At 52.3% G+C, this 21667-nt stretch overlaps 1 protein-coding gene and 1 long non-coding RNA gene across 2 annotated transcripts; both read left to right on the top strand.

The window, feature by feature from the left end:
• The first annotated feature begins 1079 nt into the window (after positions 1–1079).
• On the top strand, positions 1080–3175 carry LOC135405939 (uncharacterized). The gene is made up of 4 exons (XR_010426115.1): positions 1080–1233; positions 1814–1923; positions 2507–2707; positions 3094–3175. It is a non-coding gene; the product is annotated as an uncharacterized LOC135405939 (long non-coding RNA).
• Positions 3176–3769: 594 nt separating this feature from the next.
• Positions 3770–19788, top strand: LOC135404789 (ubiquitin carboxyl-terminal hydrolase 17-like protein 3). The gene is made up of 7 exons (XM_064639523.1): positions 3770–3804; positions 4353–4435; positions 4745–4856; positions 5190–5330; positions 5539–5639; positions 6393–6531; positions 19717–19788. Exons 4-7 carry the CDS (start codon positions 5229–5231, stop codon positions 19786–19788), a joined length of 414 nt encoding a protein of 137 aa, XP_064495593.1. The 5' UTR covers positions 3770–3804; positions 4353–4435; positions 4745–4856; positions 5190–5228.
• Positions 19789–21667: the final 1879 nt, after the last annotated feature.

Genomic DNA, 21667 nt, shown 5'->3' with positions numbered 1-21667 from the left:
TCTTTAGCTGCTGGTTTCTGCAGAAGGTCCTTGTAGTCCATAAATCTTGTGTTCCAGATCTCCTCCTTCAACAGGACATCTTTCTCTGACAGGCTTTCTCCACTGAAGCGTAACAGGGTTAACTTCAACAAAACTTACAGTTTTAGTACTTTTCCCAGGCTGTGTTCTCTCAAAGGAGCTTATGACAATTTTTACTCCATGCTGGCTAAAGTTGATTTAAGGCTGAACGCACCGCCTATGATGTGTGTTAAAAACAACTAATCAAAAAGTTAATTAGGAACACTAAAAAAATTAGAAAAGTTTTATGATTTCCAACAAGCCCAAAACAACATAGGCCAAGTGCAGCAGGGACAGAACTGTCTCTATCCATTGATGCCAGGAAAAGGCAACAGCAGTAAAACTCAACAGCCACAGGTGCTATTAAGCCGGTATTTGTTTATTTCGGCGCCGGACGTGCAGGGGATAGCTCCGCCTAACACGCGCGTGCCCTCACCATCCAGAGTGGGAGTCTGGCTAAAGCTGCGGTTGATCAAAACCTAACCAACCCTAGCGGCAGGAGTAAATGGGAAGCTGCTAAAAAGCCATCCCGGAAGGTTTTCAGAGCTTGAGGACAAGACAGCAGCTGGGCGGGGGCCAGCAGCCAGCCAAGGTCCTCCCAGCGCAGCCTCTGAAGGGTTCCTTTGGCAGTCCCAGTTCAGGGTCAGCCCATGGTTGTACCCTGGGGGCAGATGAAATTAATTGGAAATGAACCCATAAGAGTCCAGGTGCTTTGCTAAGAGTCTCCCTGATAGAAGTGGCAGTGAAACCCTCAGCGTCTTGGGGGCCAGAAAAGCTGTGACCTGGCTCAGTTACAGCCCTGAGCAGGCTTTTACTCCTCAGGCCGTGTGGCTCAGGGAAGGTGTGGGAGCTCTGTCAGAGGATGACGAGCCCTTTGCCACCAGCACGGGGGGAGGTCCAGTGGCTTCCACCTGGCGGACGTGCCATGTGGGTTCCTGTGCCCAAGAACCATGTGGTTCCATGGGGTTCCATGGGGTTCCATGTGACCCCATGTCACAAAGGGGCAGAGATGTGGCACCCATCCGGTATCCTGAGGAGCGCGCCAACGAAAATCAGTTGGACAGAGTTGGCCTTCGGGATAACTCAGCTCCTTCCTTTGCTACTTGTGTGCCTGCCTTTTTTGGATGGTTTATTGTTTACTGACCATTTCTCCTCAACTTTCCTCCTCTTTCAAAGGTAATGCTTTGACTTTTGGCCCAGATCATAGAGCAGGGTATATGGGATAAAAGTATAGGCTGATTTATACCTTCCTAGCTGTAGGCTGAGCTGTTACAACTTTTAGAGGCTGGCCAGGTATGACCTAGGCTAGAATTCCAGTTTGCTGATTCTTGGTTTTTTTTCCATAGCCTAGGATAGGTAAGCAGGGAGGTGACTGTAGTCTGAGGGGATGGGCTCAGCCCACCTTGATTGCTGTGGGAGGGAGGGAGGCAGAAAAAGGAGAGCAGCAAAGGCAGCAGTTAAAGTAGTGGCTGAAAGACGGTCACTCCTAGGAGGTGGGAAAGCCAGAGGGCTCTGTTGCTGAAGCAGTGTCAGGAGAGCAGCAGGGCCTCTTCAGAGAAGGTAACGTCCATTGGAGCATTTCAAAAGGGCCTTTGAACCCGCTGTGAGTTGGTGCCCCGCGACTGATCATAAGGGCGTGAGCTGCAGCTCAGCAGCAGTTACGAGCACCACTGAAAGACTTGGTGGGGGATGCCGTTCTGCGTTTATTTAGAGTTTTGATACTTTCGGTGAGCTACAGTAATTTCTTTGCAACTAGGTGACGGGATTGGTGCTGTTCTCTTTCTGGAGAGAAAGACATCCTTGGTCATCTAAAGCATTGCACTCTCTTCCTGAGAGAGGCAATGGCCACAGCAGGGAACGACTCCTGTGAGTAATAGCTTCACCAGCAGGTTTGGACTTTGTGAACTGCCACAGACAACTGACATGGCTGGGGGTCAAATCCCAGAATGATGTGCTCACAACCTAGAGTGATCTCTGGGATGTTTCCTGAGAGCAGTCAAACTGACCCCCGTGTTTACAATTAGACCCAGGAAAACACCTTTTGTCGCTCCTCTGACACCAGGTACAAGACTTTGAAAGCTGCCATTGCTCGTAGAGAGGTCTGCCATCCTTTGGGTTACCTTCCATGCTCAGTATTTACTTGTTTTCAACAAGTTACAATCAGGAAAAGGGATGGCTTTACTGATAATCCAGTCTAGAACTCTACTGAGAAAGGAAGGTAGCCTGCGGCCCAGAAATCAGATTGTGGGTTTGTTGGACTCTCAGCAACGTAAACAGGGGAATGGATTTTTCCAAAACAGTAAATTTAAATGGCACTGTTTAAGCTTCCCCTGATGTTGTTGGGTTGGCAGTTGAAGCAGATGGTCCTGAGTGCTCCTGTAGAGACCTCACTGTTTAAATATGCCTTTGTGCCTCATTTCATCTCTTTTCAAATGGAATTTCCCTGCAGTCATTGCCGAGGGAATGACTCCGCCACAAAGGATCCTCTTTCCCCCCGAGAAGATTTGCATGGTCTGGCAGCAAAGACAGAGTGCTGGAGCAGGACTCCTCAATGTGGGCAACACATGCTTCCTTAATGCTGTCCTGCAATGCCTGACATACACCCCACCGCTGGCCAACTATCTGCTCTCCCGGGAGCACAGCCAGGCCTGTGAGTACTCTTAGGGACATCTCCCTGTGAATCTGTTCATCAAATGCCAAGGATTCCCAGAACCTGAAATTTGATTTAGGAGAAAAGCAGCCCTTTGTCAGCCCCAGAACTTGTGTTCTTTGTACACTCAGGAGCCACCTGTCCTATCCAGCTGTCTTATTCTTCATGAAGGCACATCTTTCTAGCTCTGGGTCTCCATTCCTGCAAGTTAAAACCTCAGTTTAGCATTCCTCTGAAGAACATTTTCTATGCACTAAAACATCCCGTGCTTGTTGAAACACTGGGAGGAGTGGCATATTGCACTGGAGTGGGAGTGGAAGAAGAGGAGTATTCCACCACTAGGGATATTTTGCTAACCAGAGGACCTTCTCTCCCTCCCTCCTCAGGTCGCCAACAAGGCTTCTGCATGATGTGCATCATGGAAGCGCATGTTAACAAGGTCCTGCATTCAGTCAGTGCCATCCTGCCTTGGGCTGTTCTCAGGGGTTTCAGATGTATGTGATTTCAGGTTCTTTGAGAGGTTTTCTTCCCTTCCTGTAGGAGACAACTACTAACTTCCTGTTTCTTAGTCATAGGAGAACATTTTCAGCTTGGCAGGGAGGAAGATGCCCATGACTTCTTATGCTGTACTGTCAATGCCATGCAGAGAGCTTGTCTGAGTGCAAGCAACGAGTAAGCACAAGCAAGTTACCTTTACAAAGTTCTGAGCCCTTTGGACTCCTTGATGTGGCCTCATCAAGGAAAACCTACAGCCGGGGCTTGGAGGAAGTAATGCTCTGTCTTACGACTTGTTTCCAGCTTGGACATATCATCTCAATCTACTACCATTGTCCATCAAATATTTGGAGGCTTTCTGAGATCCAGAGGTATGTTTCTACAACAGCTGCTCTCCTTGGCACTGCCTGTGCCCTTCTGTCTGCCTGTGCCCAACAGCTGGCCCTGGGACTAGCAGGACAGGTACAATGAGCACAAAGCAGTACCATCGTTCAGCTCACCATTGCTCGGCATTTTGATTTTTCCTTCCAGTCATCTGCTTCAGCTGCAAAGCCATTTCTGATTCCTATGAGGCCTTCCTGGATGTCCCCTTGGATATCAAAGTAAGAGGTTTTGCAGTTGTGCTTCAAGACATGGCAAGGCTTTTCAGAGTCAACACATTTGTCCTGAAAGCATATACTGTGAACACAAGAGGTCTTGGTCGTGGATGGGAAGGGGAAGGGATGTTGTCCTCCTGCAGAGGCCATGGCACTGGTCTCTCTGTAGGTGCTGGCTTGAAGCTGGACAAGCACCCATTATGCGCTCTGCACCCTTGACATAGCCTCATCCTTCTTTCCTTTGCCCTCCTTCAACACCTGTCTGGCTTCCAGGCTGATGGGTTGGATTGTTTTCACTACTGATGACCCTACATAACATCAGTAGCTCAATGGCAGGTGATACAGAGAGGGAGCTCTTGATTGCCCCTGAGAACCTCTGGGACAGGGGAAATGTTCAGCACCACACTCTTTTTCTGGCTCCTTCTGGATACAGCTTGCAGATTCATGGCGGGTCTCCTCAGCATCAGCTACAGGGCTTTTCTTGTCAGCTCCTGGAAAATGTTTGGGCCAGGGCATTTGCTGTAGCTCAGTGCACCGATTTCTCAATTCTCCAGGCAGCCTCATCCCTCACTGCAGCTCTGGAGGACTTTGTAACACCTGAGCACCTGGATGGTGAAAACTGCTTTAAATGTAGCAAGTAAGATGATTACTAACAACATATTAACACGAGACTCTGTGTGAGGGGGCTACAAGTCATTGAGCAGAAGTCATCTTCTCGTGGAAGTTTACTGCACACTGATGAGACACAGTTTTGTTTGTCTGGTTTTTTGGGGGAGGGGGGTTGGGGTTTTTTCTTTGTTTGTTTGTTTGTTTGTTTGTTTGTTTTAAATATGGCACCGAATTGCCTTAAAATAGCATAAGGATGCAGGAGACAAGAAAGGTTGTCTGACTGCCTTGGTGGAAGATAGGGTGCATTTCAGCGCTGTGCTCTGTGCTTGGTTTCAAGGTGTGAGAAGAATGTTGCCGCCACTAAGAGGTTCACTGTCCACTGTGCACCCAAGGTTCTCACTGTGTGTCTGAAGAGGTTTGACTGCTTCACTGGTGGGAAGATCAGCAAGGTGTGTACACTATTGGTGTGCAGCTTTCTCTTCAAGAAGCAGATTTCCTAAAGCAGTATGCTTGTCACAAGCTGCTTGTGTTGGGTTTTTTGGGGTCCCTTCTGGGGAGTGGAAAGTTCCTGTGGGAAGACAGGCAAGCACTGTGCTCTGATAGGGCTGCTTTGACTGAGAAGGGTTTCCTGCCACCCAAACGATGTTATGTTGCTTTATGGAAAACCAAGTGCTCATGAGCCCCAGAGATGTATTGATACCCCTGGACTGGCCCCTGCCCTTGGTAGGCTATTTCGTGTCACAGACCAGGGTCATTTCTGAGCCCTCTTGGTCTCTCCGTAGGTTGTAGAGTATCCGGAGTACTTGGATCTTCGCCCATACATGTCTCAGGCAGATGGAGAAGCACTCCTCTACTCCTTATGTGCTGTCCTGGTGCACAGTGGTGTCAGCTGTCATGGAGGACACTATTTCTGCTACACAAAGGTAAAAGAGCAACTTCCTTCCCAATGGGGAAAAATGTGTGCTGGGGAAGATAAACTTTCCTGTCAGTGTTACTGATAGCCAAAGTTTTGGGGCAGAAGGCCTCCTTAGTGGCTGGACTGCATTTGTTTTGACATGCTCTCGGTTTGGCAGTTTCCTACCTGTGTTTTTGGAGAGAAACCATGGAGAGATCCTTGCCTTTTTTTTACAGGCCAGCAATGGATTGTGGTACCGGATGGACGATGAATCTGTGCAGCTGTGTTCCATTGACACAGTTCTCAGGCAGCAAGCCTACCTGCTGTTCTATGCCAGGTAATAACCAGGATTCAAATATGTTCAGAATACATTTCCTTTTCCTCATTTGCAGTTGTGCTTCTCACCTTCTGGAGTGTTTTTCTCATCAAATGAAATTACTACCTGCATTATTCAGTGCTGTCAAATCTGAACTACTCCGTGTCTGTCCTTTACTGGGCTTCAGGCTGCGGCCCGGATGGAATCTGCTACTTGCCTGGTCTCTGATGTTGACTCTTGTAGATAAGAGGACTTAAAGAGGACCTCCAGGAAAGATGGGGAGGCACCATTTGTCAGGGAATGTAGTGACAGGATGAAGGCTATCAGTTTTCAGCTGACAGAGGGCAGGTTTACATTAGATATTGGGAAGGAATTCTTTGCTGTAAGGGTGCTGAGACACTGGCACAGGTTGCCACAGCATCTGTGGGGGCCCCATCCCTGGAAGTGTTCAAGGCCAGGTTGGACAGGGCTTGGAGAAACCTTGGAATAGTGGAGGGTGTTCCTGCCCACCACAGCGGGGTGGAACAAGATAAAGGTCCCTTGCAACCCAAACAAGTCTGTGAATTTAGGAAATGGAGGCTGTGGGAGGTATAGAGATGAGGTTTTTGTTGGGACAGAGGCAAACTTGGTGGGAAGACCCTAGCTGAGTTTCCCATTAGTGTCCTTGGTTAAGTCTTCTCTCTGTCATAGAAGCCTCTCTGAGAAAATGACTGAACCCCAGAGGAGGTTGCAACAACAGCTCTAAACTGAGATCCCTCTTTTGTTTTTCTCCAGATGCTCTGATCTGAGAATTGGAGAAAGGCCTTCTTCCTCACTGGCACCATCACATGCCCCTTCCTTCCTCAGTCAGTGTGTGGCCAGCAGCAAGCAGGCGGGCTCTGTTGGACCACAGGCTCTGACTGGTAGGACTAAGGTAACTTTGGGGTCATGGGTCAGGGCATCAGAGGAAGAGTGGATTTCTTTCTGGGATCTCAGCATTTCTCTTTTGCCCCTCACACACCGCACCTTTCTTCCCAGCCACAACGCTGCTCCCTCTCAAAGCATCCCACCTGGATCCATCCCTTTTGTGCGCCTCTGGCCTTTTGGTCTTAGTAGCCCTCCAAAAGAGCCTTTTGGAGGCCCCAAACTGTCCTGTCCCAGAACTTGTAGGGGTTCCCCACTGCTCTGATCCTTTCAGGAGAAAAGGGCAGGAACTCTCCACAGCTCTCTTGGCAGGGCATGAAGGACACTGGCAGGGAGCGGTCCCGGAGCAGATTCCCTCTGTGGGGCAGGGATCTCCGCAGCTGGTCTGGGGACACCACAGACTATGAGGACGCTTCAGAGAGAAGAACTGGTCCTCCAAGTCGTGACCGTGGTCCTAGGGATAGCACAGCTGCAAGGCCTTCCAAGAGGATCTGCCGGTGGGCTCCCGCTCCCAGGGCTGCTCAGGAGCAAACCTTGCTGAGGCAGAGGGAGCCAAGCAGATCCGTGCGGGGAACTTACAACCTTGGCAGCCGGTTTGTGCAGTACACAGACTATGACCGCTCACTGCGGAAGAGAAAGAGGGAGAGAACAAGTCCTCCACGTTGTGACCAAGTCTTAGTGAATACTGCAGTTCCAGGGCCCTCCAAAGCCAGCTCCAAGCAGGCTCTCATGCTCCGGGCTGCTCGGGAGCAAACCCGACAGAGGCAGAGAGAGCAGAGAAGATCAACATGGCGGGGCTGTGATTGCCACAGCCAGTTTGGGCAGCACACAGACTGCCGCCCTTCAGAGAAGAAGAGGAGGGTTTCCACGCCCCAGAGATTCACGTCAGACAAGCATTCAGGGCACTCTGGCAATGATGGCGTTGGATTATGGCCCTGGCTCAAGCAGAACGGAAGACTAGCACTGCGTTTATTAGCCAAGGCATCCTTGTTTTCGACACGCCTTCTCAGACCTGAGTGAATGATTTAGCTAAGAAGATGAGAGTTATAATAATATAGAAATATTATTAGAAATATAGACATATATATGGAAATATAGAATATATATAGAGAGAAGTATATATAGAAATATAGAAATATATATAGAAATATCATATAGAAATATAGAGAGAAGTAATACTTTATAATACATTATTACCTGTTATATATATTCAGCAATAGATAGTAATGGTATAAGAAATGTTATTAAAATAATAAAATAAGAAATACTAAAATACTGTAATCAGAATTATTTATTCCACGTTGTAGACAATTATAGCTACAAACATCTCAGCCTCGGCCATATCAATCAACAGAACTGGTCTACTCTGGCCTCAAATCGGGAGGCCTGGAGACACACCATCTCTAACGCTGCTGTTTCCTTTGAGAACGCACGCAGAATCCCTCTCGAGGAGAAAAGACAAGGCAGAAAGAATCATGTCTTGCAGAATATACCACCTAGGGAGTCTTTCTGCTGTGCCTTTTGCAATCGGATATGTCTCTCTCGCATTGGCCTCCTAAGCCACCAGCGTGCTTGTAACAAATGTGGATAGAGCCTTCTGAAATCTTCGTTCGAGAAGCCCAGCCACGATGATGTGTTTAAGACGGGTGTTCCATAATTTAGTGTTCTCACTGAAACCATGCAAATCGTGCGCCACTCGCTCACTTCCCACTCCTCCTTTCCTTCCCACTCCCCCTCCATCCTGAGGCAGGCTGGACAGGACAATTGGAGGCACAAAAGGTAAAGATCGCAGGCTGAGATAAGAACAACTTACTGGAAACGGCAATGAAATAAGAAAACAGTACAGCAACAGAACAGTAACAGAAACAATCCTAATAACAGAGTGTACAAGGGAGGCAAATGACTCACACGTGATTGCTCACCAGTTGGTGCCCAACTTTGCCACCACGCACACAACCTGGAAGAGACCCCTTCCCCCATCCTTGACAAAATGAGGAATAACCTCTATGTCCTGGCTGTGCCCCCTCCTGGATACTGCCCAAATTAACACTGTCCTGACCAGAAGCAGGACAATCACCTTCAGGATGTGCAGCACAGCTTTCGGGTCTGCACCGGAGGCACTGGATCCCTCCATGCCAGGGAGGGGAGACATCAGAGATGAGCAGAACTTTGGAAATCCCTCACCTCTCACTCCGGCCCATTTTTTCTCATTTTATGGGATGGAAGAATACATACCCAACTCCTCCCAGTGTCCTTCTCACTGGAAATCCCCTGAGCTTTGATTCCTTTGCTGACATGCTGCTTCCTCTGGGAAAAGCAGCCAGAAAAGCCAAGGCCATTGCTTTGAGGGAAGGTCTTTCTTAGAACACTTTTCCTGAAGTGCACCCAGGAAGGCTGGGCTGCAGCAGCACATGGCCCCCATGGCTTTGCTACATCTCATCCAGAACACCTGGAAGCCCTTCTCTCACCATCCAGCCGCTCCCCTGCCCTGTCTTCCCCACCCCACAGGCATGCTGCCGAGGAGTTAACAAACTTCACAGTTCAATCCTGATAGCCCACTGCTGACTGGGATGGGGGGAGACCAGGGGCACTTTTGGCCCCCATCAGCACCAGCTCTTGGGACAGCCAGGCTCTCTCCTGACATGTGGGCTCATCTCTGCAGCTTTGCTGTCCTCCACAGGGCGTTTGCTGAAAAAAATCTTCTTCTAGAAAAGATATATGACACCAGCCCAGGGGTCAGCAGCACCACATGAGAGCTTGGCAAGATGCCCTGAGGACAGCCAGGCCAGGCAGAGAGAGGTGGAAGGACCACAGCGGCTCTCTGAAGCAGCCACATTGTACAACATAGACAATGGGGCTAAATAAACACTGGGCTGAAAGATGATAGTGCTCTTACAAGGGAAATTTACAGCTGCTGTACAGGCCTGGGGCTCTTGCTGGAAAGCTTCAGTCTCTGGGCTCCTGGTGCCCAAAGGCATTGCAGATAACTCCTTCTCAAGCAATGGCAGGGAGCAGGGTGGAGAAGTCAAGGATGAGGCAGATCAGAAAGACTGGGGCAGCACAAAGAGATCTACAAGGGAGAGAGACAGCATCTGAAAGGCACTCCTTGCTGACCTAGGAGCTGGTGCCGTGGGCTCTACAACTGCTGCCTGCAGTCAGCTTGGAAGCTCTGGCAGTTTTAACAGGAGGTTTGTCTGCAAACAAGATGCAGAGACGTTACGATGATGGGTAACCCTGAAAGCACTGCTTCAGGATCAGGTTCTGCAAGAGGCCTTCCAAAAAGCAGCTAGGGGATTAGGTGAGGGGAAGAACCAGAAAATCGCACACATTCTTCCCTGGATTCGTGAAAGACAATAAGAAAGAAATACAAGACCCCCAAAAGCAAGTCCACTTGATGGGAGCGGCAGGGGAGCATCTCTGCTTCAGTAGTGATACGACGCACTCAACTGCAGCTTGCAGACAAGAATCCTGAAACATTCCAGTAGCCAAGATTGCCACCTGATCCCAAGGTCCCCTGTCCTCTGCCCCATGCATTTCCACGGGACCAAAGCCCCTCTGCACAGCAAAAGGAAAGTATGGGAATGTACACACATGGTAACTTGCTCCTGGCCTTTTCAGCCTATGGAGGAAGACAACTTCCCTCATTAGAAAATGAAGCAGGTCTGAGCTGGACTTTCTCAAAACACTCTAAAGCCAGAGGCAGGTTTCTCCCACAAGCGACAGCAAAGCCCTCCTCCTGCCCATGTTGTTCGGGAAATGGCACAAGAACCAGGAGAATCCCAGAGAGATTCACACCTTCAGAGACACCAGTGAGTGCAGCCCCTCCTGACATCATCCGGGCAGAAGCCTCCAGCCCTTGGGATGACTTTGCCTCCTAACAGAGGTGCCAGAGCATCTGATCTGGATTTACCAGGCCTGCCTTAGTACCATGCCACAATAATTGTCGCAGCATCCCAGCCTTCCCTTGCTCGAGCCAGTCTGTTTATAGGTTGTTTGGATCTCCACCTCCACATTGCAGGGGGATTGAACACCACTGATCACATCCACTTCTACCTCTGACCTGAAGGGAGAGGAAGATTTCCCCGTTTGCTGTTGTGGCAAGTGGCGCCTCTCTGCAAGAGATTTCATCTCCTGCTCGGGGCCCCTCTGCACTGGCCAGGCTCACTCCATGCTGCTGGACCTCTCCCAGCCCCTCTAAGCAGGGCTCCGGTCAAGTCTTCGTAACAACTCCCCGTTCCTCAGAATAGCTTGGCACTCCTGTAGCACTTTGGGTGGGGAATGCCAAACTCACACCGACGAATGGCTCTGTCCAATCACCTGAGGAGTAGCAGGTACCACCCAGTGCGGAGGTCAGCGCTTGAATAAAGACCTCCCCAACTTTTCTGGGTGCAGCTGGTAAGGCGATTTTGTTATAAAAGTAGAGGGGCAACTGAACTGCTTAAAGGGAGGAACAAAAGGGCACAAAAAGCACTGCGCAAAATGGCTCCAGCCTTAAATAACGTGGGTAAGGAAGGCACTGGAACAGAAGATGGGGTTTAGGCGGAGCATGCAAATTACAACCAATCATAGGAGATAGGGGCTGAACATAACCCTATACGGTACTGCGTCAAGTATCAACCAATGAAAGGACAGAACATACGCACAGTACAATACAATACAACAACTTATATGCAAAATCTACAATTTCCTTATTAATTACACATTTTTAGACTGCCACAACCCAGCCTGCCCCATGCAGAGCCCTGGGGGTGGCTCCTGCTACACCCAATACCAGAAGAACACCACAGGAGACCCTGGGGAGGGAAGAAGGGAAGGAAAGAAGGAAATCTCAGTGCTATGGATCTGGAGCAGCTGGGGGAACTGCAGTGCCTCCCAAGACGCCCTGTCAGACACGTGAGGAACTGCAGAGTCGAGAGCTCTCCCCACGCACCCCTACGGCCCGCTCCGAAATAAATACCGTTGACTGCCCATGGAAGGTCCCCTTCAGAGTAGCGACACGATCCCCGTAGCCCCTTGCTCTGGATTCCCCCGCCCATTCCTGGCCTCACCCCTTTGTGCCCAGAGCCCACTAGCTTTGAGCTACAGGGAGCAGAGGGGCTCTGTTGCCACCCTGTCAGGCGGCGTCAGCTGTAGAACAGCTCCAGTGGCCAAGTGCAGGGCTGAGCTCTCCGTGGGACTGTGTCTGGCTTCAGGCAGTTTTCTGACAGGGAATGGGACTATTCTAGCCCAAAGGGAGCAATCAGGATCCAACATCTGCTTTGTTTAAGGCTATCAGGAGCCCTCTTGGTCGCTTATCCTTTGATTTTTGTCCAAATCTTGAAGTGGTTTTGATGAGGTACAAAAAGGAGGTGCAGAAAGCATGCCTTCCTCCCCCATAGACACGGTTTCCCCTCCGATCAGGGGGATCAGACCAAACCTCTGGTGGGAGCTGTTTTATTAAGCTTGTCAGACCTTGAACATCAGGGGAGCTGTGTACAGCTCGTGGCAGCAGGTGCTGGGGCCTTGGCCAGTGTCACCTGGAAGGTGAATACTATATGTAAATACTATATGTCATGGTAGAGATAGCTGTGATCGTGTGTATAATGTGATATGGTATTTATTTGTATAGTCATTGTAATATATTCCCTTTCCCCCACTTTGAGTCTGGTGTGTTTTGTCTGAAAAAACCCATCTCACATTGGATTGAGATGTGGGAGGGGGGATGGAGCTAGGGAATTGGATTTTGGGACTATCTCAAACCATGACACCCACACAAAAGAACCAACCAGCAGATCCACATTCCAAGCTGAAGACCCTCCAAAGGCTGTGGGGGGGTGTGGGGTTTTTTAACTCTCTCCTCAGAAATGGGAGGCACTGCCTGGAGGATGCCACTTGCCCCTGCATGGTCCCAGTTCCTCCCAGTATGATCCCACTATGACTCCAGTCACCACCAATGATCCCAGTAAATTCCAGACACTTCCAGTGGATTCAATGAATCCAGTTTGATCCCAGTCATCCCCAGTATGGTTGCAGTCCCTCTCCCATACTCCCAGTATTATTGCAGTCATTCCCAGTCTGGTCCAAGTATGAGCCCAGCAGGGGCCCAGCTGCTCCCACTCTGATCCCAGTTGCCCCCAGTGTGTTTGTTCCAGGATGGATCAGGAATGGGGACCCCTCTGTGTCCCCCCCTTGTGTCACCCTGCTCTGGGGGGGCTTTGGGGGGACACCTGCACCCCAACACGGCATCCAACACATCCCAAAGTGTGCTGGGACCCCCTTAAACCACCCCACAGCCCCCAAGGAACCTCCAAACCCACTCAGAGTCCATCCAGGACTCCACCTAACCCTTTTTTTTGGGGGACTTTCATGGGCTCTGGTGATACTGGGAGCCTCCCCCGTTGCAGGCGAGGAGCTCTCAGGTGAGAGGGAGGTTGGGAAGGGGGGAGGTCGGTGAGTCAGAGGGGATAAAAGGGGTGGTGGGACCCCAAACTGAGTGAGAGGAGAGTGGGACCCTCAAAAGTGGAGGGGGAGGGAGGCTGAGGATTGGGGGATGATGGGAAATGGGTGGGAGAGGTCAGAAGAGTGGGGAAAAGGGGAGGGTGGGACCCCCAAAGTGAGCAGGAGGGGGCTGGGGATTGGGGGAATGATGTGTAAGGGGTGGGAGAGGGGGAAAAAGTGGGGGCTGAGACCCCAAAACTGATCTTGGGGTGGCTGGGGATTGAGGGGACCATGGAAAAGTGGGAGGAACAGGGAGAGGGGTGGAAAAGGGGGGTGGTCTGGAGGGATGGACGGTCCCATGGGGGTCTTTGGGCACTGGGGGTTGGGAAAGGGGGGTGGTCCCCCTGAGCTCCCAACTTCCTCTGGAGTGCTGGGGACTGCTGGATCCAATCTCAGCCTTGCATTGTGCCAACAGCTGAAATTTAGAGCAATTCTAGAGGGGGGACTGAACCACGTTTGTCCCCCAGGCTTTAATGATGGCAAATCAGATCAATTGATAGAAAATGAATTATTTATTTTTGTAAATGATGACACAAAATGTTTTAGTCAGAATTAATTAGTGAACAATAGAAACACTAAAACTACCAGGAGTACAGGATAAGATAGGACAGGGCACTACACTAAAGCAATTGTTGAAGCAATTCTACTAAAGCTGGTAAACAAGCAATAATTCTTAATTAGAGATGGATGGAACTCCCCCAGACCAGCACTCATGGGGAGATCTCTACTCTCAACCTCCAGCAGTGACCTTGGGGGGGTCCCCAGCCAAGGCAGGAATCTCCACACACCCCCCAAGAAGGGTTCTGTTGGAAGAACCTGCCCCTGGGAAAGAGGACTGGCCCTTTCTGGTAGAAACCCAGGGTCTGACAGTCCTTGGACTCCAGGGGTTCCCTCACCATCAGGGGCTTCATTTGGGGTCAAAGCAGTCTGGGGTCCAACATCTCCTGCCTTGTCCTGGCCCCCTCTCAGCTCAGCACTGACCCCTTTGCAAATGGGGCATTGTCTTGGGGCCATTGCAGGGGGGATGTCCTGCCCCAGTGTCCCAGTGTTCCTTTAATTGCCAGAGGCCCTGCAGTGTCCCAGTGGCCCCTTGATTCCATGACCTTCTGAAACACCTCAGGCTTCCTTTGGTTCCATGAGGCCCCCCTGTCACAAAGGCCCCTGGATTCCATGAATTCCACAGTGTCACAAGGTTCCTTTTTTTCCACAGGGCCCTGCAGTGTCCCAATTGTGCCTTGATTCCAGGAGTACCCAAAATTCTCCCAGGGTTCCTTTGGTTTCAGGAGGTCCCGCAGTGTCCCAGCGGCCCCTTCATTCCAGGCAGGCCCATGGAGACGAAGGCAAAGACGGAGCCCCGACCCCCGTCAGCATCTTGGGGGGGCGGGGGGGCAGGACCCGGGAAACGGCGGCGGCTGCTGGGAAGGGACTGGGACGGACTGGGATGGACTGGGACGGACGGGGATGGACTGGGACAGACTGGGATGGACTGGGATGGACTGGGACACTAGGATACACCGGGACCAGGACTGGGACCCAGCAGGACCCCCCGGGAGCAGGATCCAAGCACACTGGGACCCTCCAGGACGAGAACTGGGGCAACAGGGATCATACTGGGAGCAACTGGGACCACACTGAGGGCTACTTGGAGCAACTGGAGGCCACATAGGATATAGTGGGAGTGCCTTGGAGTCACTGGGATCATAGTGGTGGAAACTGTACTGTTACTGGGGCATCTGGGAGTGACTGGGAAGGACTATGAGCATGCTGAGGGCTCTACTGGGATATACTGGGAGTGCCTGCATCCATGGTGGGGGTAACTGGGACTGTACTGGGAGTGACTGGGACTACATGAAGGGGAATTAGGACCAGGCTGGGGGCAACTGGAAGAAATTGAGTGACTGGATGTACAAGAGAAGCAACTGGGATTGAGTGGGACTGTCAGGAGGGAAGACAGGGATCATACTTGGAGTGACTGGATCTGTGCTAGGGGCAACTGGGAGCAACTGGGACCATGATGGGGACAACTGGGATCATACTGGGATCACGGTGGGAGCAGCTAGGCCCATGCTGGGAGCAACTGAGACCACACGGAGGGTGACTGGGGTCATACTGGGATCATATCAAGAGTGAGTGGGATCATGCAGGAGGTGATTGGGATCATCCTGGGAGCAACTGGGAGTGCACTGGGGATGACTGGAAGTGGCTGTGAGCAACTGGGATCATGCTGGAAGCTTCTGGGGGCAACTGGGAATGAGTGGGACCACATGGAGGAAACTGGGAGATACTGGGAGAGACCAGGAGTGACTGGGATCCTCCTGGGACTGACTGGGCGCTGAATCCGAAAAATCGGTCCGAGAAACTGCTCAGAGACTTTTTTATCTTTAAGCAGCCAGGTATTTGTTTATTCAACATTGGGAGCAAGCCAGCTCGCGCTGGACAAACTTGCTCCAAGGCTTCACACAAAATCAGCATTTTTATACAATCTTCAGCTGTGATTAAATGCATATTCAAGTGATTCCAACATCTATCTCTGCATATTAAGAATAGGCGGAGTATAGGTGGAGCTCAGGCGGGGCTTGGGGCGGTGCTTCTCTTGGCCCTCAATCCTGAGGGGACTTCCACTCTTCCTCCATGGCTCTGGGGGCTTCAACTCATCTTCCTCAGCTTGACCTTCCTTCTCTTCCATTGTTCTTGACCCGCTCCCTGAAGCTTGGAAAAAGCCCTGGCTCCCGGCCTATTCCTCCTCTTCCAATGTCTCCCTGATCCTGCTGTCTCTCTAATTTATCCCCTCTAGGCCCAGGACATGTTCCTGTACTATTCTCTGAAGCTTTGCTCCAGTCAGTAGAACAGAACGAGCACAGATGGTCTTGGCTGTTGGGAGCTTGTTAGCAGGCCCAAATTTCTTAGTGAACTCTTTTGGGCCTGGCCTCCTGTTTCACCAGGGACACAGCCCGGGCCCGGGTGTTCCCATTCCCATTCCACGGGTTTGCATTCCTGTTCCAGGTGTTCCCATCCCATTCCAGGTGTCCCCATTCCCATTCCAGGAGTTCCCATTCCCATTCCAGGTGTTCCCATTCCCATTCCATGTGAACCAATTTCCATTCCAGGTGTTCCATCCCATTCTAGGTGTCCCCATACCTATTGTCCCTCCTCCCATTCCTGGTGTTCCCATCCCACTTCTGAATTCCCCATTCCCAGTTCTTGGTTTTCCCATTCCCATTCCAGGGGTCTCCATTCCCATTCCTATTGTCCCCATTCCCATTCCAGGTGTTCCCATCCAACCTCTGTTTTCCCTATTCCCATTCCAGGTGCCCCCATTCCAATCCCAAATGTTCCCATTCCCATTCCTGGTGTCCCCAACCTGCTCCCAATGTTCCCATTCCCAATGTTCCCATTCCCAGCCCAGGTGACCCCATTCCCATTCCTGATGTCCCCATTCCCATTCCAGGTGTCTCCATTCCAATTCCAGGTGTTCTCATTCCAGGTGTCTCCATTTCAATTCCTGGTGTCCCCATTCCAATTTCAGGTGTCTCCATTCCCATTCCAGGTGTTCCCATTCCAGGTGTCTCCATTTCATATCCAGGTGTTCCCATTTCCATTCCAGGTGTTCCCATTCCCATTCCTGGTGTCCCCATTTCCATTCCAGGTGTCTCCATTCCCATTCCAGGTGTCTCTATTTCAATTCCAGGTGTTCCCATTTCCATTCCAGGTGTTCCCTCACCATTCCACGTGTCCCCATTCCCATTTCTTCTGCCCCCATTCCCATTCCTAGTGTCCCCAGTCTTTTCCCAATGTCCCCATTCCCATTCCAGGTGTTCCCATTTCCATTCCTGGTGTTCCCATCCCATTGCTATTGTCCCCATCCCATTCTTTATGTCCCCATTCCCATTCCAGGCATTCTCATTCCCTTTCCAGGTGTTCCATCCCATTCCAGGTGTCACCGCTGACATTTCCCCTGCTGGTTTACCATTAAACCAGCACACCAGGTCTGTGCCCAACGGGGGTCCCTGTGGATCATCCAACGCGGGTCCTCCCATGGCTGATGGAGTTGGAGCAGCGGCCGAAGCTCTTCCCGCAGTCGGGGCACTCGGGGCTTCTCTTACCGGTGGGTCCGTTGGTGGGAGGTCAAGGAAGAGCTCTGCGTGAAGCTCTTCCCACACTCCCCACAGTGGAAGGGCCTCTCCCTGATGTGGAGGCGACAGTGGGTGTAGAGGGTGGAGCTGTCCCACATTCCCTACACGTGTAGTGCTGTTCCCCAGTGTGGATGTGCTGGTGGCTGAGCAGCTTGGGGCTTGTGCTGAAGCTCTTCCCACATTCCAAGCACCTGTAGGGCCATTCCCTGTTGTGGATGCAACGGTGTTTGCAAAGGCTGGAGCTGTCCCTGAAGCTCTTGCCACACTCCGCACACGTGTAGGGCCTTTCCCACTGTGGATCATCTGGTGTCGGAGCAGGTTGGAGCTCTGATTGAAGCTCTTCCCACATTCCTCACACATGTAGGGCCTTTCCCCACTGTGGATCATCTGGTGTCGGAGCAGGGTGGAGCTCTGATTGAAGTTCTTCCCACACTCCCCACATGTGTAGGGCTTTTCCCCACTGTGGATGCGTCGGTGATTGTGGAGGGTGCGCCTGTTCCTGAAGCTCTTCCCACACTCCTCACACATGTAGGGCCTTTCCCCACTGTGGATCATCCGGTGTCGGAGCAGGTGGGAGCTCTGAGTGAAGCTCTTTCCACACTCCCCACACGTGTAGGGCCGTTCTCCAGTGTGGATGTGCTGGTGCCTTAGGAGGTCGGATCTCTTGCTGAAGCTCTTCCCACATTCCAAACACCTGAAGGGTTTTTCCCTGCTGGGAGGCTGCTCAGGGACCACCAGCTCGCAGCTCCGCCTCAAGCTTTGGCCGCCTTCCCGGCACACGCTGGCTCTTTCCTCTTCACAGCCCCCTGGGCTGGCTTTGCAGCCCCTCCTGCGGGGGCATCTCCGGCCCTTTTCCTCCCCGCTGCCTTCCTGCGCCGGGGAGCCCTTCAAAACGGCCTCTCCCACCAGGCTCTGTCGCCGGGATTTGTCCTCCGCGCTCTCCGGCCTCACCTCGGGGCCTGGGGCAGGAAGCAACAAGGACATGCAGGGGATTTACCTCCGGCCCACAGGGAAGCCCAAGGACATCCCCCCACTCTGGCCCCAGGAGGACGGCCACAAAAGACAAAAGACCGACCCAAAGGGGCACTGACTTCCTCCTCACCTGCCTGGGGGGCCCGCAGCATCTTCCTCTTCCTTGCAGCCTCCTCCTCCATCCGCCCAAGCTTTGGGAAGCAGAAATCCTGATGGGGGGGGGAAAAACAAGGTGTGAGCGCGTTGCCTTTGGGGTTCCTCCTGCCCAAGTCCAGCTCTAGGACTCACCGGGTAACTTGTGCCCATAAAAACCCCCAAAACACCAACATTCAGCCCAAAATCCCCTCCCAGAATTCCCCCTCTCTGCTCTCTGGGGTTAGGGGGGTCCCCCCTGTCTGGCCTGATGGCACTTCTGCCTGCACTGGGGGTCCCCCTTCTCCAGGCTGCCGGGGGTCCCGCGGCTCCGGGGGGTTCCCACTCTCCAGGGTCCCCTTTAGTGTTGCCAGGGGGGTCCCAGGGCTCACTTCTCCCCACTCTGCCTCCCGGGGCCGGCCGGCCCTCCTCTCTCGCCTCCCACCCTCACAAACCTCTTGGCGCTCTCGGTTCCCACCCCGCCTCAAGGCCCCCCCTCCTCTCCACACTCCAAGGCCTTCCCCCTCTCCGGGACCCCCGCTTAAGGGGCCCAGCGCTCCCTCTCTGCTCCCCCCCCTCCAGCATTCCGGGGGTCCCCCAGCTCCAGGATCGCCCCTCTCCGCTCTCCCCACTCCGTGGCTACCGGGGTTCCCCCCCGGCTCTCACGGGGGGTCCCCAAACCGCTCTTGCCCCCCCCGCCATTGCCGAGCGACCGCCAGGACCTTTTGGCTGCTCTTCTTTGTGCTCCCGCTCGGCTCCTCCCTCGGCTGGGCCGCCGCTTTTGGCGGGTTTCCTCCTCCGGGATCCGACCCCTGCAGCCCTTCCCCCCATGGCCCAGCCCTCTTGGGCCCCCCTTGGACCCCCCCTTGGGCCTCCCTTGGCCCCCCCTTGCCCAATAAGTCTGATTATACAGACAAGCAATTTGGTTTTAATCCACAAAACCCAAATGTAGAACCCAGCACCCTGGGCCATGAACAAAGTGCTGTTCCTTGGGACCCCCAGTCCAAAGTAAAGGGAGAGGGGAAAAAACCTGCTGGTGGGAGAGCTGTTGCAGTCTGGTCAAAAGTGGGGATTGCAGTCCAGTTGAGGATGGTGGTCTCAGGCTGGTTGAGAGCGGTGAACTGCAGTCCTCCTCTGGATCCCACGAGTGGTAAAAAGGTTCCAAATCTCCAGGTTTATATATTCTCCAGTTCAGGCAGGAATGCCCAGTCCTCCCCTCAGAGCGGGGAATTCCATAAAAGGATGCTTAGTTCTTCCCTCAGAGTGGGGAATTCCATAAAAGGATATGAGGATGCTCAGTCCAAAAAAGGCTATGAGGATGCCCAGTCCATAAAAGGGTAGGAGGGTGCTCAGGACATCCCCCCCACCTGGCAGGCCTCTCCTGACAACAGTTCCTGGGAAAATGGCATGGAAGGCCATAGAATCCACAGTTTTGGGCTACACCCATCCAGTGAGGAATCGGTCCCAGCTGTTCTAACTAGGACACTGTGTCCGTCATCGCTGCCATCATCGTCATCATCGGCCTCATGGGAGTCGGTGTCTGGAAGCTCTGATCCAATAACTCCCGGGATGGGGGTCGGGAAGGGGCACGGATCCGCCCGGCAGCATTCCGAGGATCCTGTGCCACGGGTGCTGATCCCGCTTTCTTTCCATAGGGAAGAGGGAGGGCAATGGATACGACCCCGCGCCCACCAGTGAGTCCCAGCAGCGTGTGTGGATCCGGATCCTCTGGGCAGGGATCCCAGGATGGATGCCGGGATTCCAGAGGGGAAGGGGGGCCTAATGGCTGGAGCGGGATTGGAAGGGGATTCCAGCTCAGGGCAGGATTCCAGAGTGGGCTCAGGTGGAATTGTGGACTGGGATCAGGGCTGGATTCTGGAGTGGGATTGGGGTGGGATGGATGGAGTGGGATTGGGGTGGGATGGACGGAGCAGGATCAGGAGGGATTCCGGAGCAGTTCCTACTCTCCCTGGGCTCCACAGCCGGCTCCATCCCCTGGGATGGGAACAGGGACATGGTGACTCCTTTCCCCGCTCTCATCCCAGCAGGAATCACAGCCTGAGCGATCCCGGAGCTGGATCCGCCCCTTCCCTCTCCCTGCAGAAAGGCAGGAGCTGCTGGCAGAGCTCATCCCGCTGCTCCCACCCACCCCGGCCCCCCTGCGGCTCTTCCTGATGGATCAACTTCCTGCTTTTTCCTGTGTGAACCTGTCAGAGACTGAAACAGTCAATGATTTCTGCATTCTGGGGTTGCCAGGAGGCTTTTTGCGGCTTTTGCAGGACTTTGGCATTATCCCTCTGATGGGCAGCTGGGCCCATCTCCCCCTCCAGTGCTGCTGAAGGTGTCAAGCCCTGGAAAGGAGAGAAGAGCCGAGTTTACCAGGCCCCTCACAGGAACTCTGCTCTGGGCTGTCCGAGGTGTTGGGGGTTCATGGCATGGCCCATCAAAGCCCATCCCCCCTCTTCCAATCTTGGAAGGTGGGAAAAAGCCTTTTCCCTGCCCCTCACGGGAACTCTGCACAGGCCTGGGAGACGTTGGGGGTTCGTGGCATGGCCCGGGACACTGTCCATGGATATAATAACTCATAACTTCCCTGAGTGTGGGGGCTTCCCTCCCTCATCCCCAATGGATCAAAGTGTAAGGGGGGTACTTTTGAATTAGATGATCAATGGAGCATAGAGGTGTGAGAAAGGAATCATATTAGGATGTGAAACCAGCCAGAGTATGGTTGGTTTACAATGTAACTTCATGGCACAAGCTAATTGGAAGGTCCACTGTGCTTTTTAGCAAGTCAGCTTGATATCCCCTATTATCAGAGCTGAGTTCTTCCTTGGTTTTGCTACATACTGCAAGATGGATACATCTACCCTTGAAACACAATGGTAGAGGTCATACATAGGGGTGAGAAAGATGATGATGGGAGGAAGATGATGCGGGCAGGGGTCGCTCGCTCCTTGCCCTACAAGTAGGGCAGGCACAGACTGTTGCCATGAGGTGATGATCAGGAGGGGTTTGGCTGCCATTCAGGCATCACCTTATTCTGGGTACTGGCCCTATGTGGTGTAATGTGGAACTGATAAAATGGGGTGTCGGGACTGCTGAGCTGAGCAATCCTCATCCTGCCACCGAGTCTGTGGCTCCGCGGGGACGCCCGCTGAGCACGGGCACCGACCAGCTGCTGCAGATCCTGACAGCCCTGGCCTGTCTGTGGGGGTCAGCACAGGTTATTGACAGGAAGCAACTGAGAGAACAAACTTTTTAATATCCCTTTAGTGTCACTTTAATTCCCCTTTTATTCTTGAATATTGTTACATAAATAAGTTGTTCACAGTATTTCCCTTTAATTTCCCTTTTTACTAACCAATATTGTGTTAATAGTTCTCCATAATATTGTGTTAAGACACCTTTTTTGGTATCCGTTTAACCCCCTTT

This window comes from Pseudopipra pipra, chromosome W (genome assembly GCF_036250125.1).
Source record: "Pseudopipra pipra isolate bDixPip1 chromosome W, bDixPip1.hap1, whole genome shotgun sequence".
NCBI classification, from domain to species: domain Eukaryota; kingdom Metazoa; phylum Chordata; class Aves; order Passeriformes; family Pipridae; genus Pseudopipra; species Pseudopipra pipra.
The sequence above is the reverse complement of the archived record's forward strand: the minus strand, read 5'-3'. Positions and strand labels throughout refer to the sequence as shown.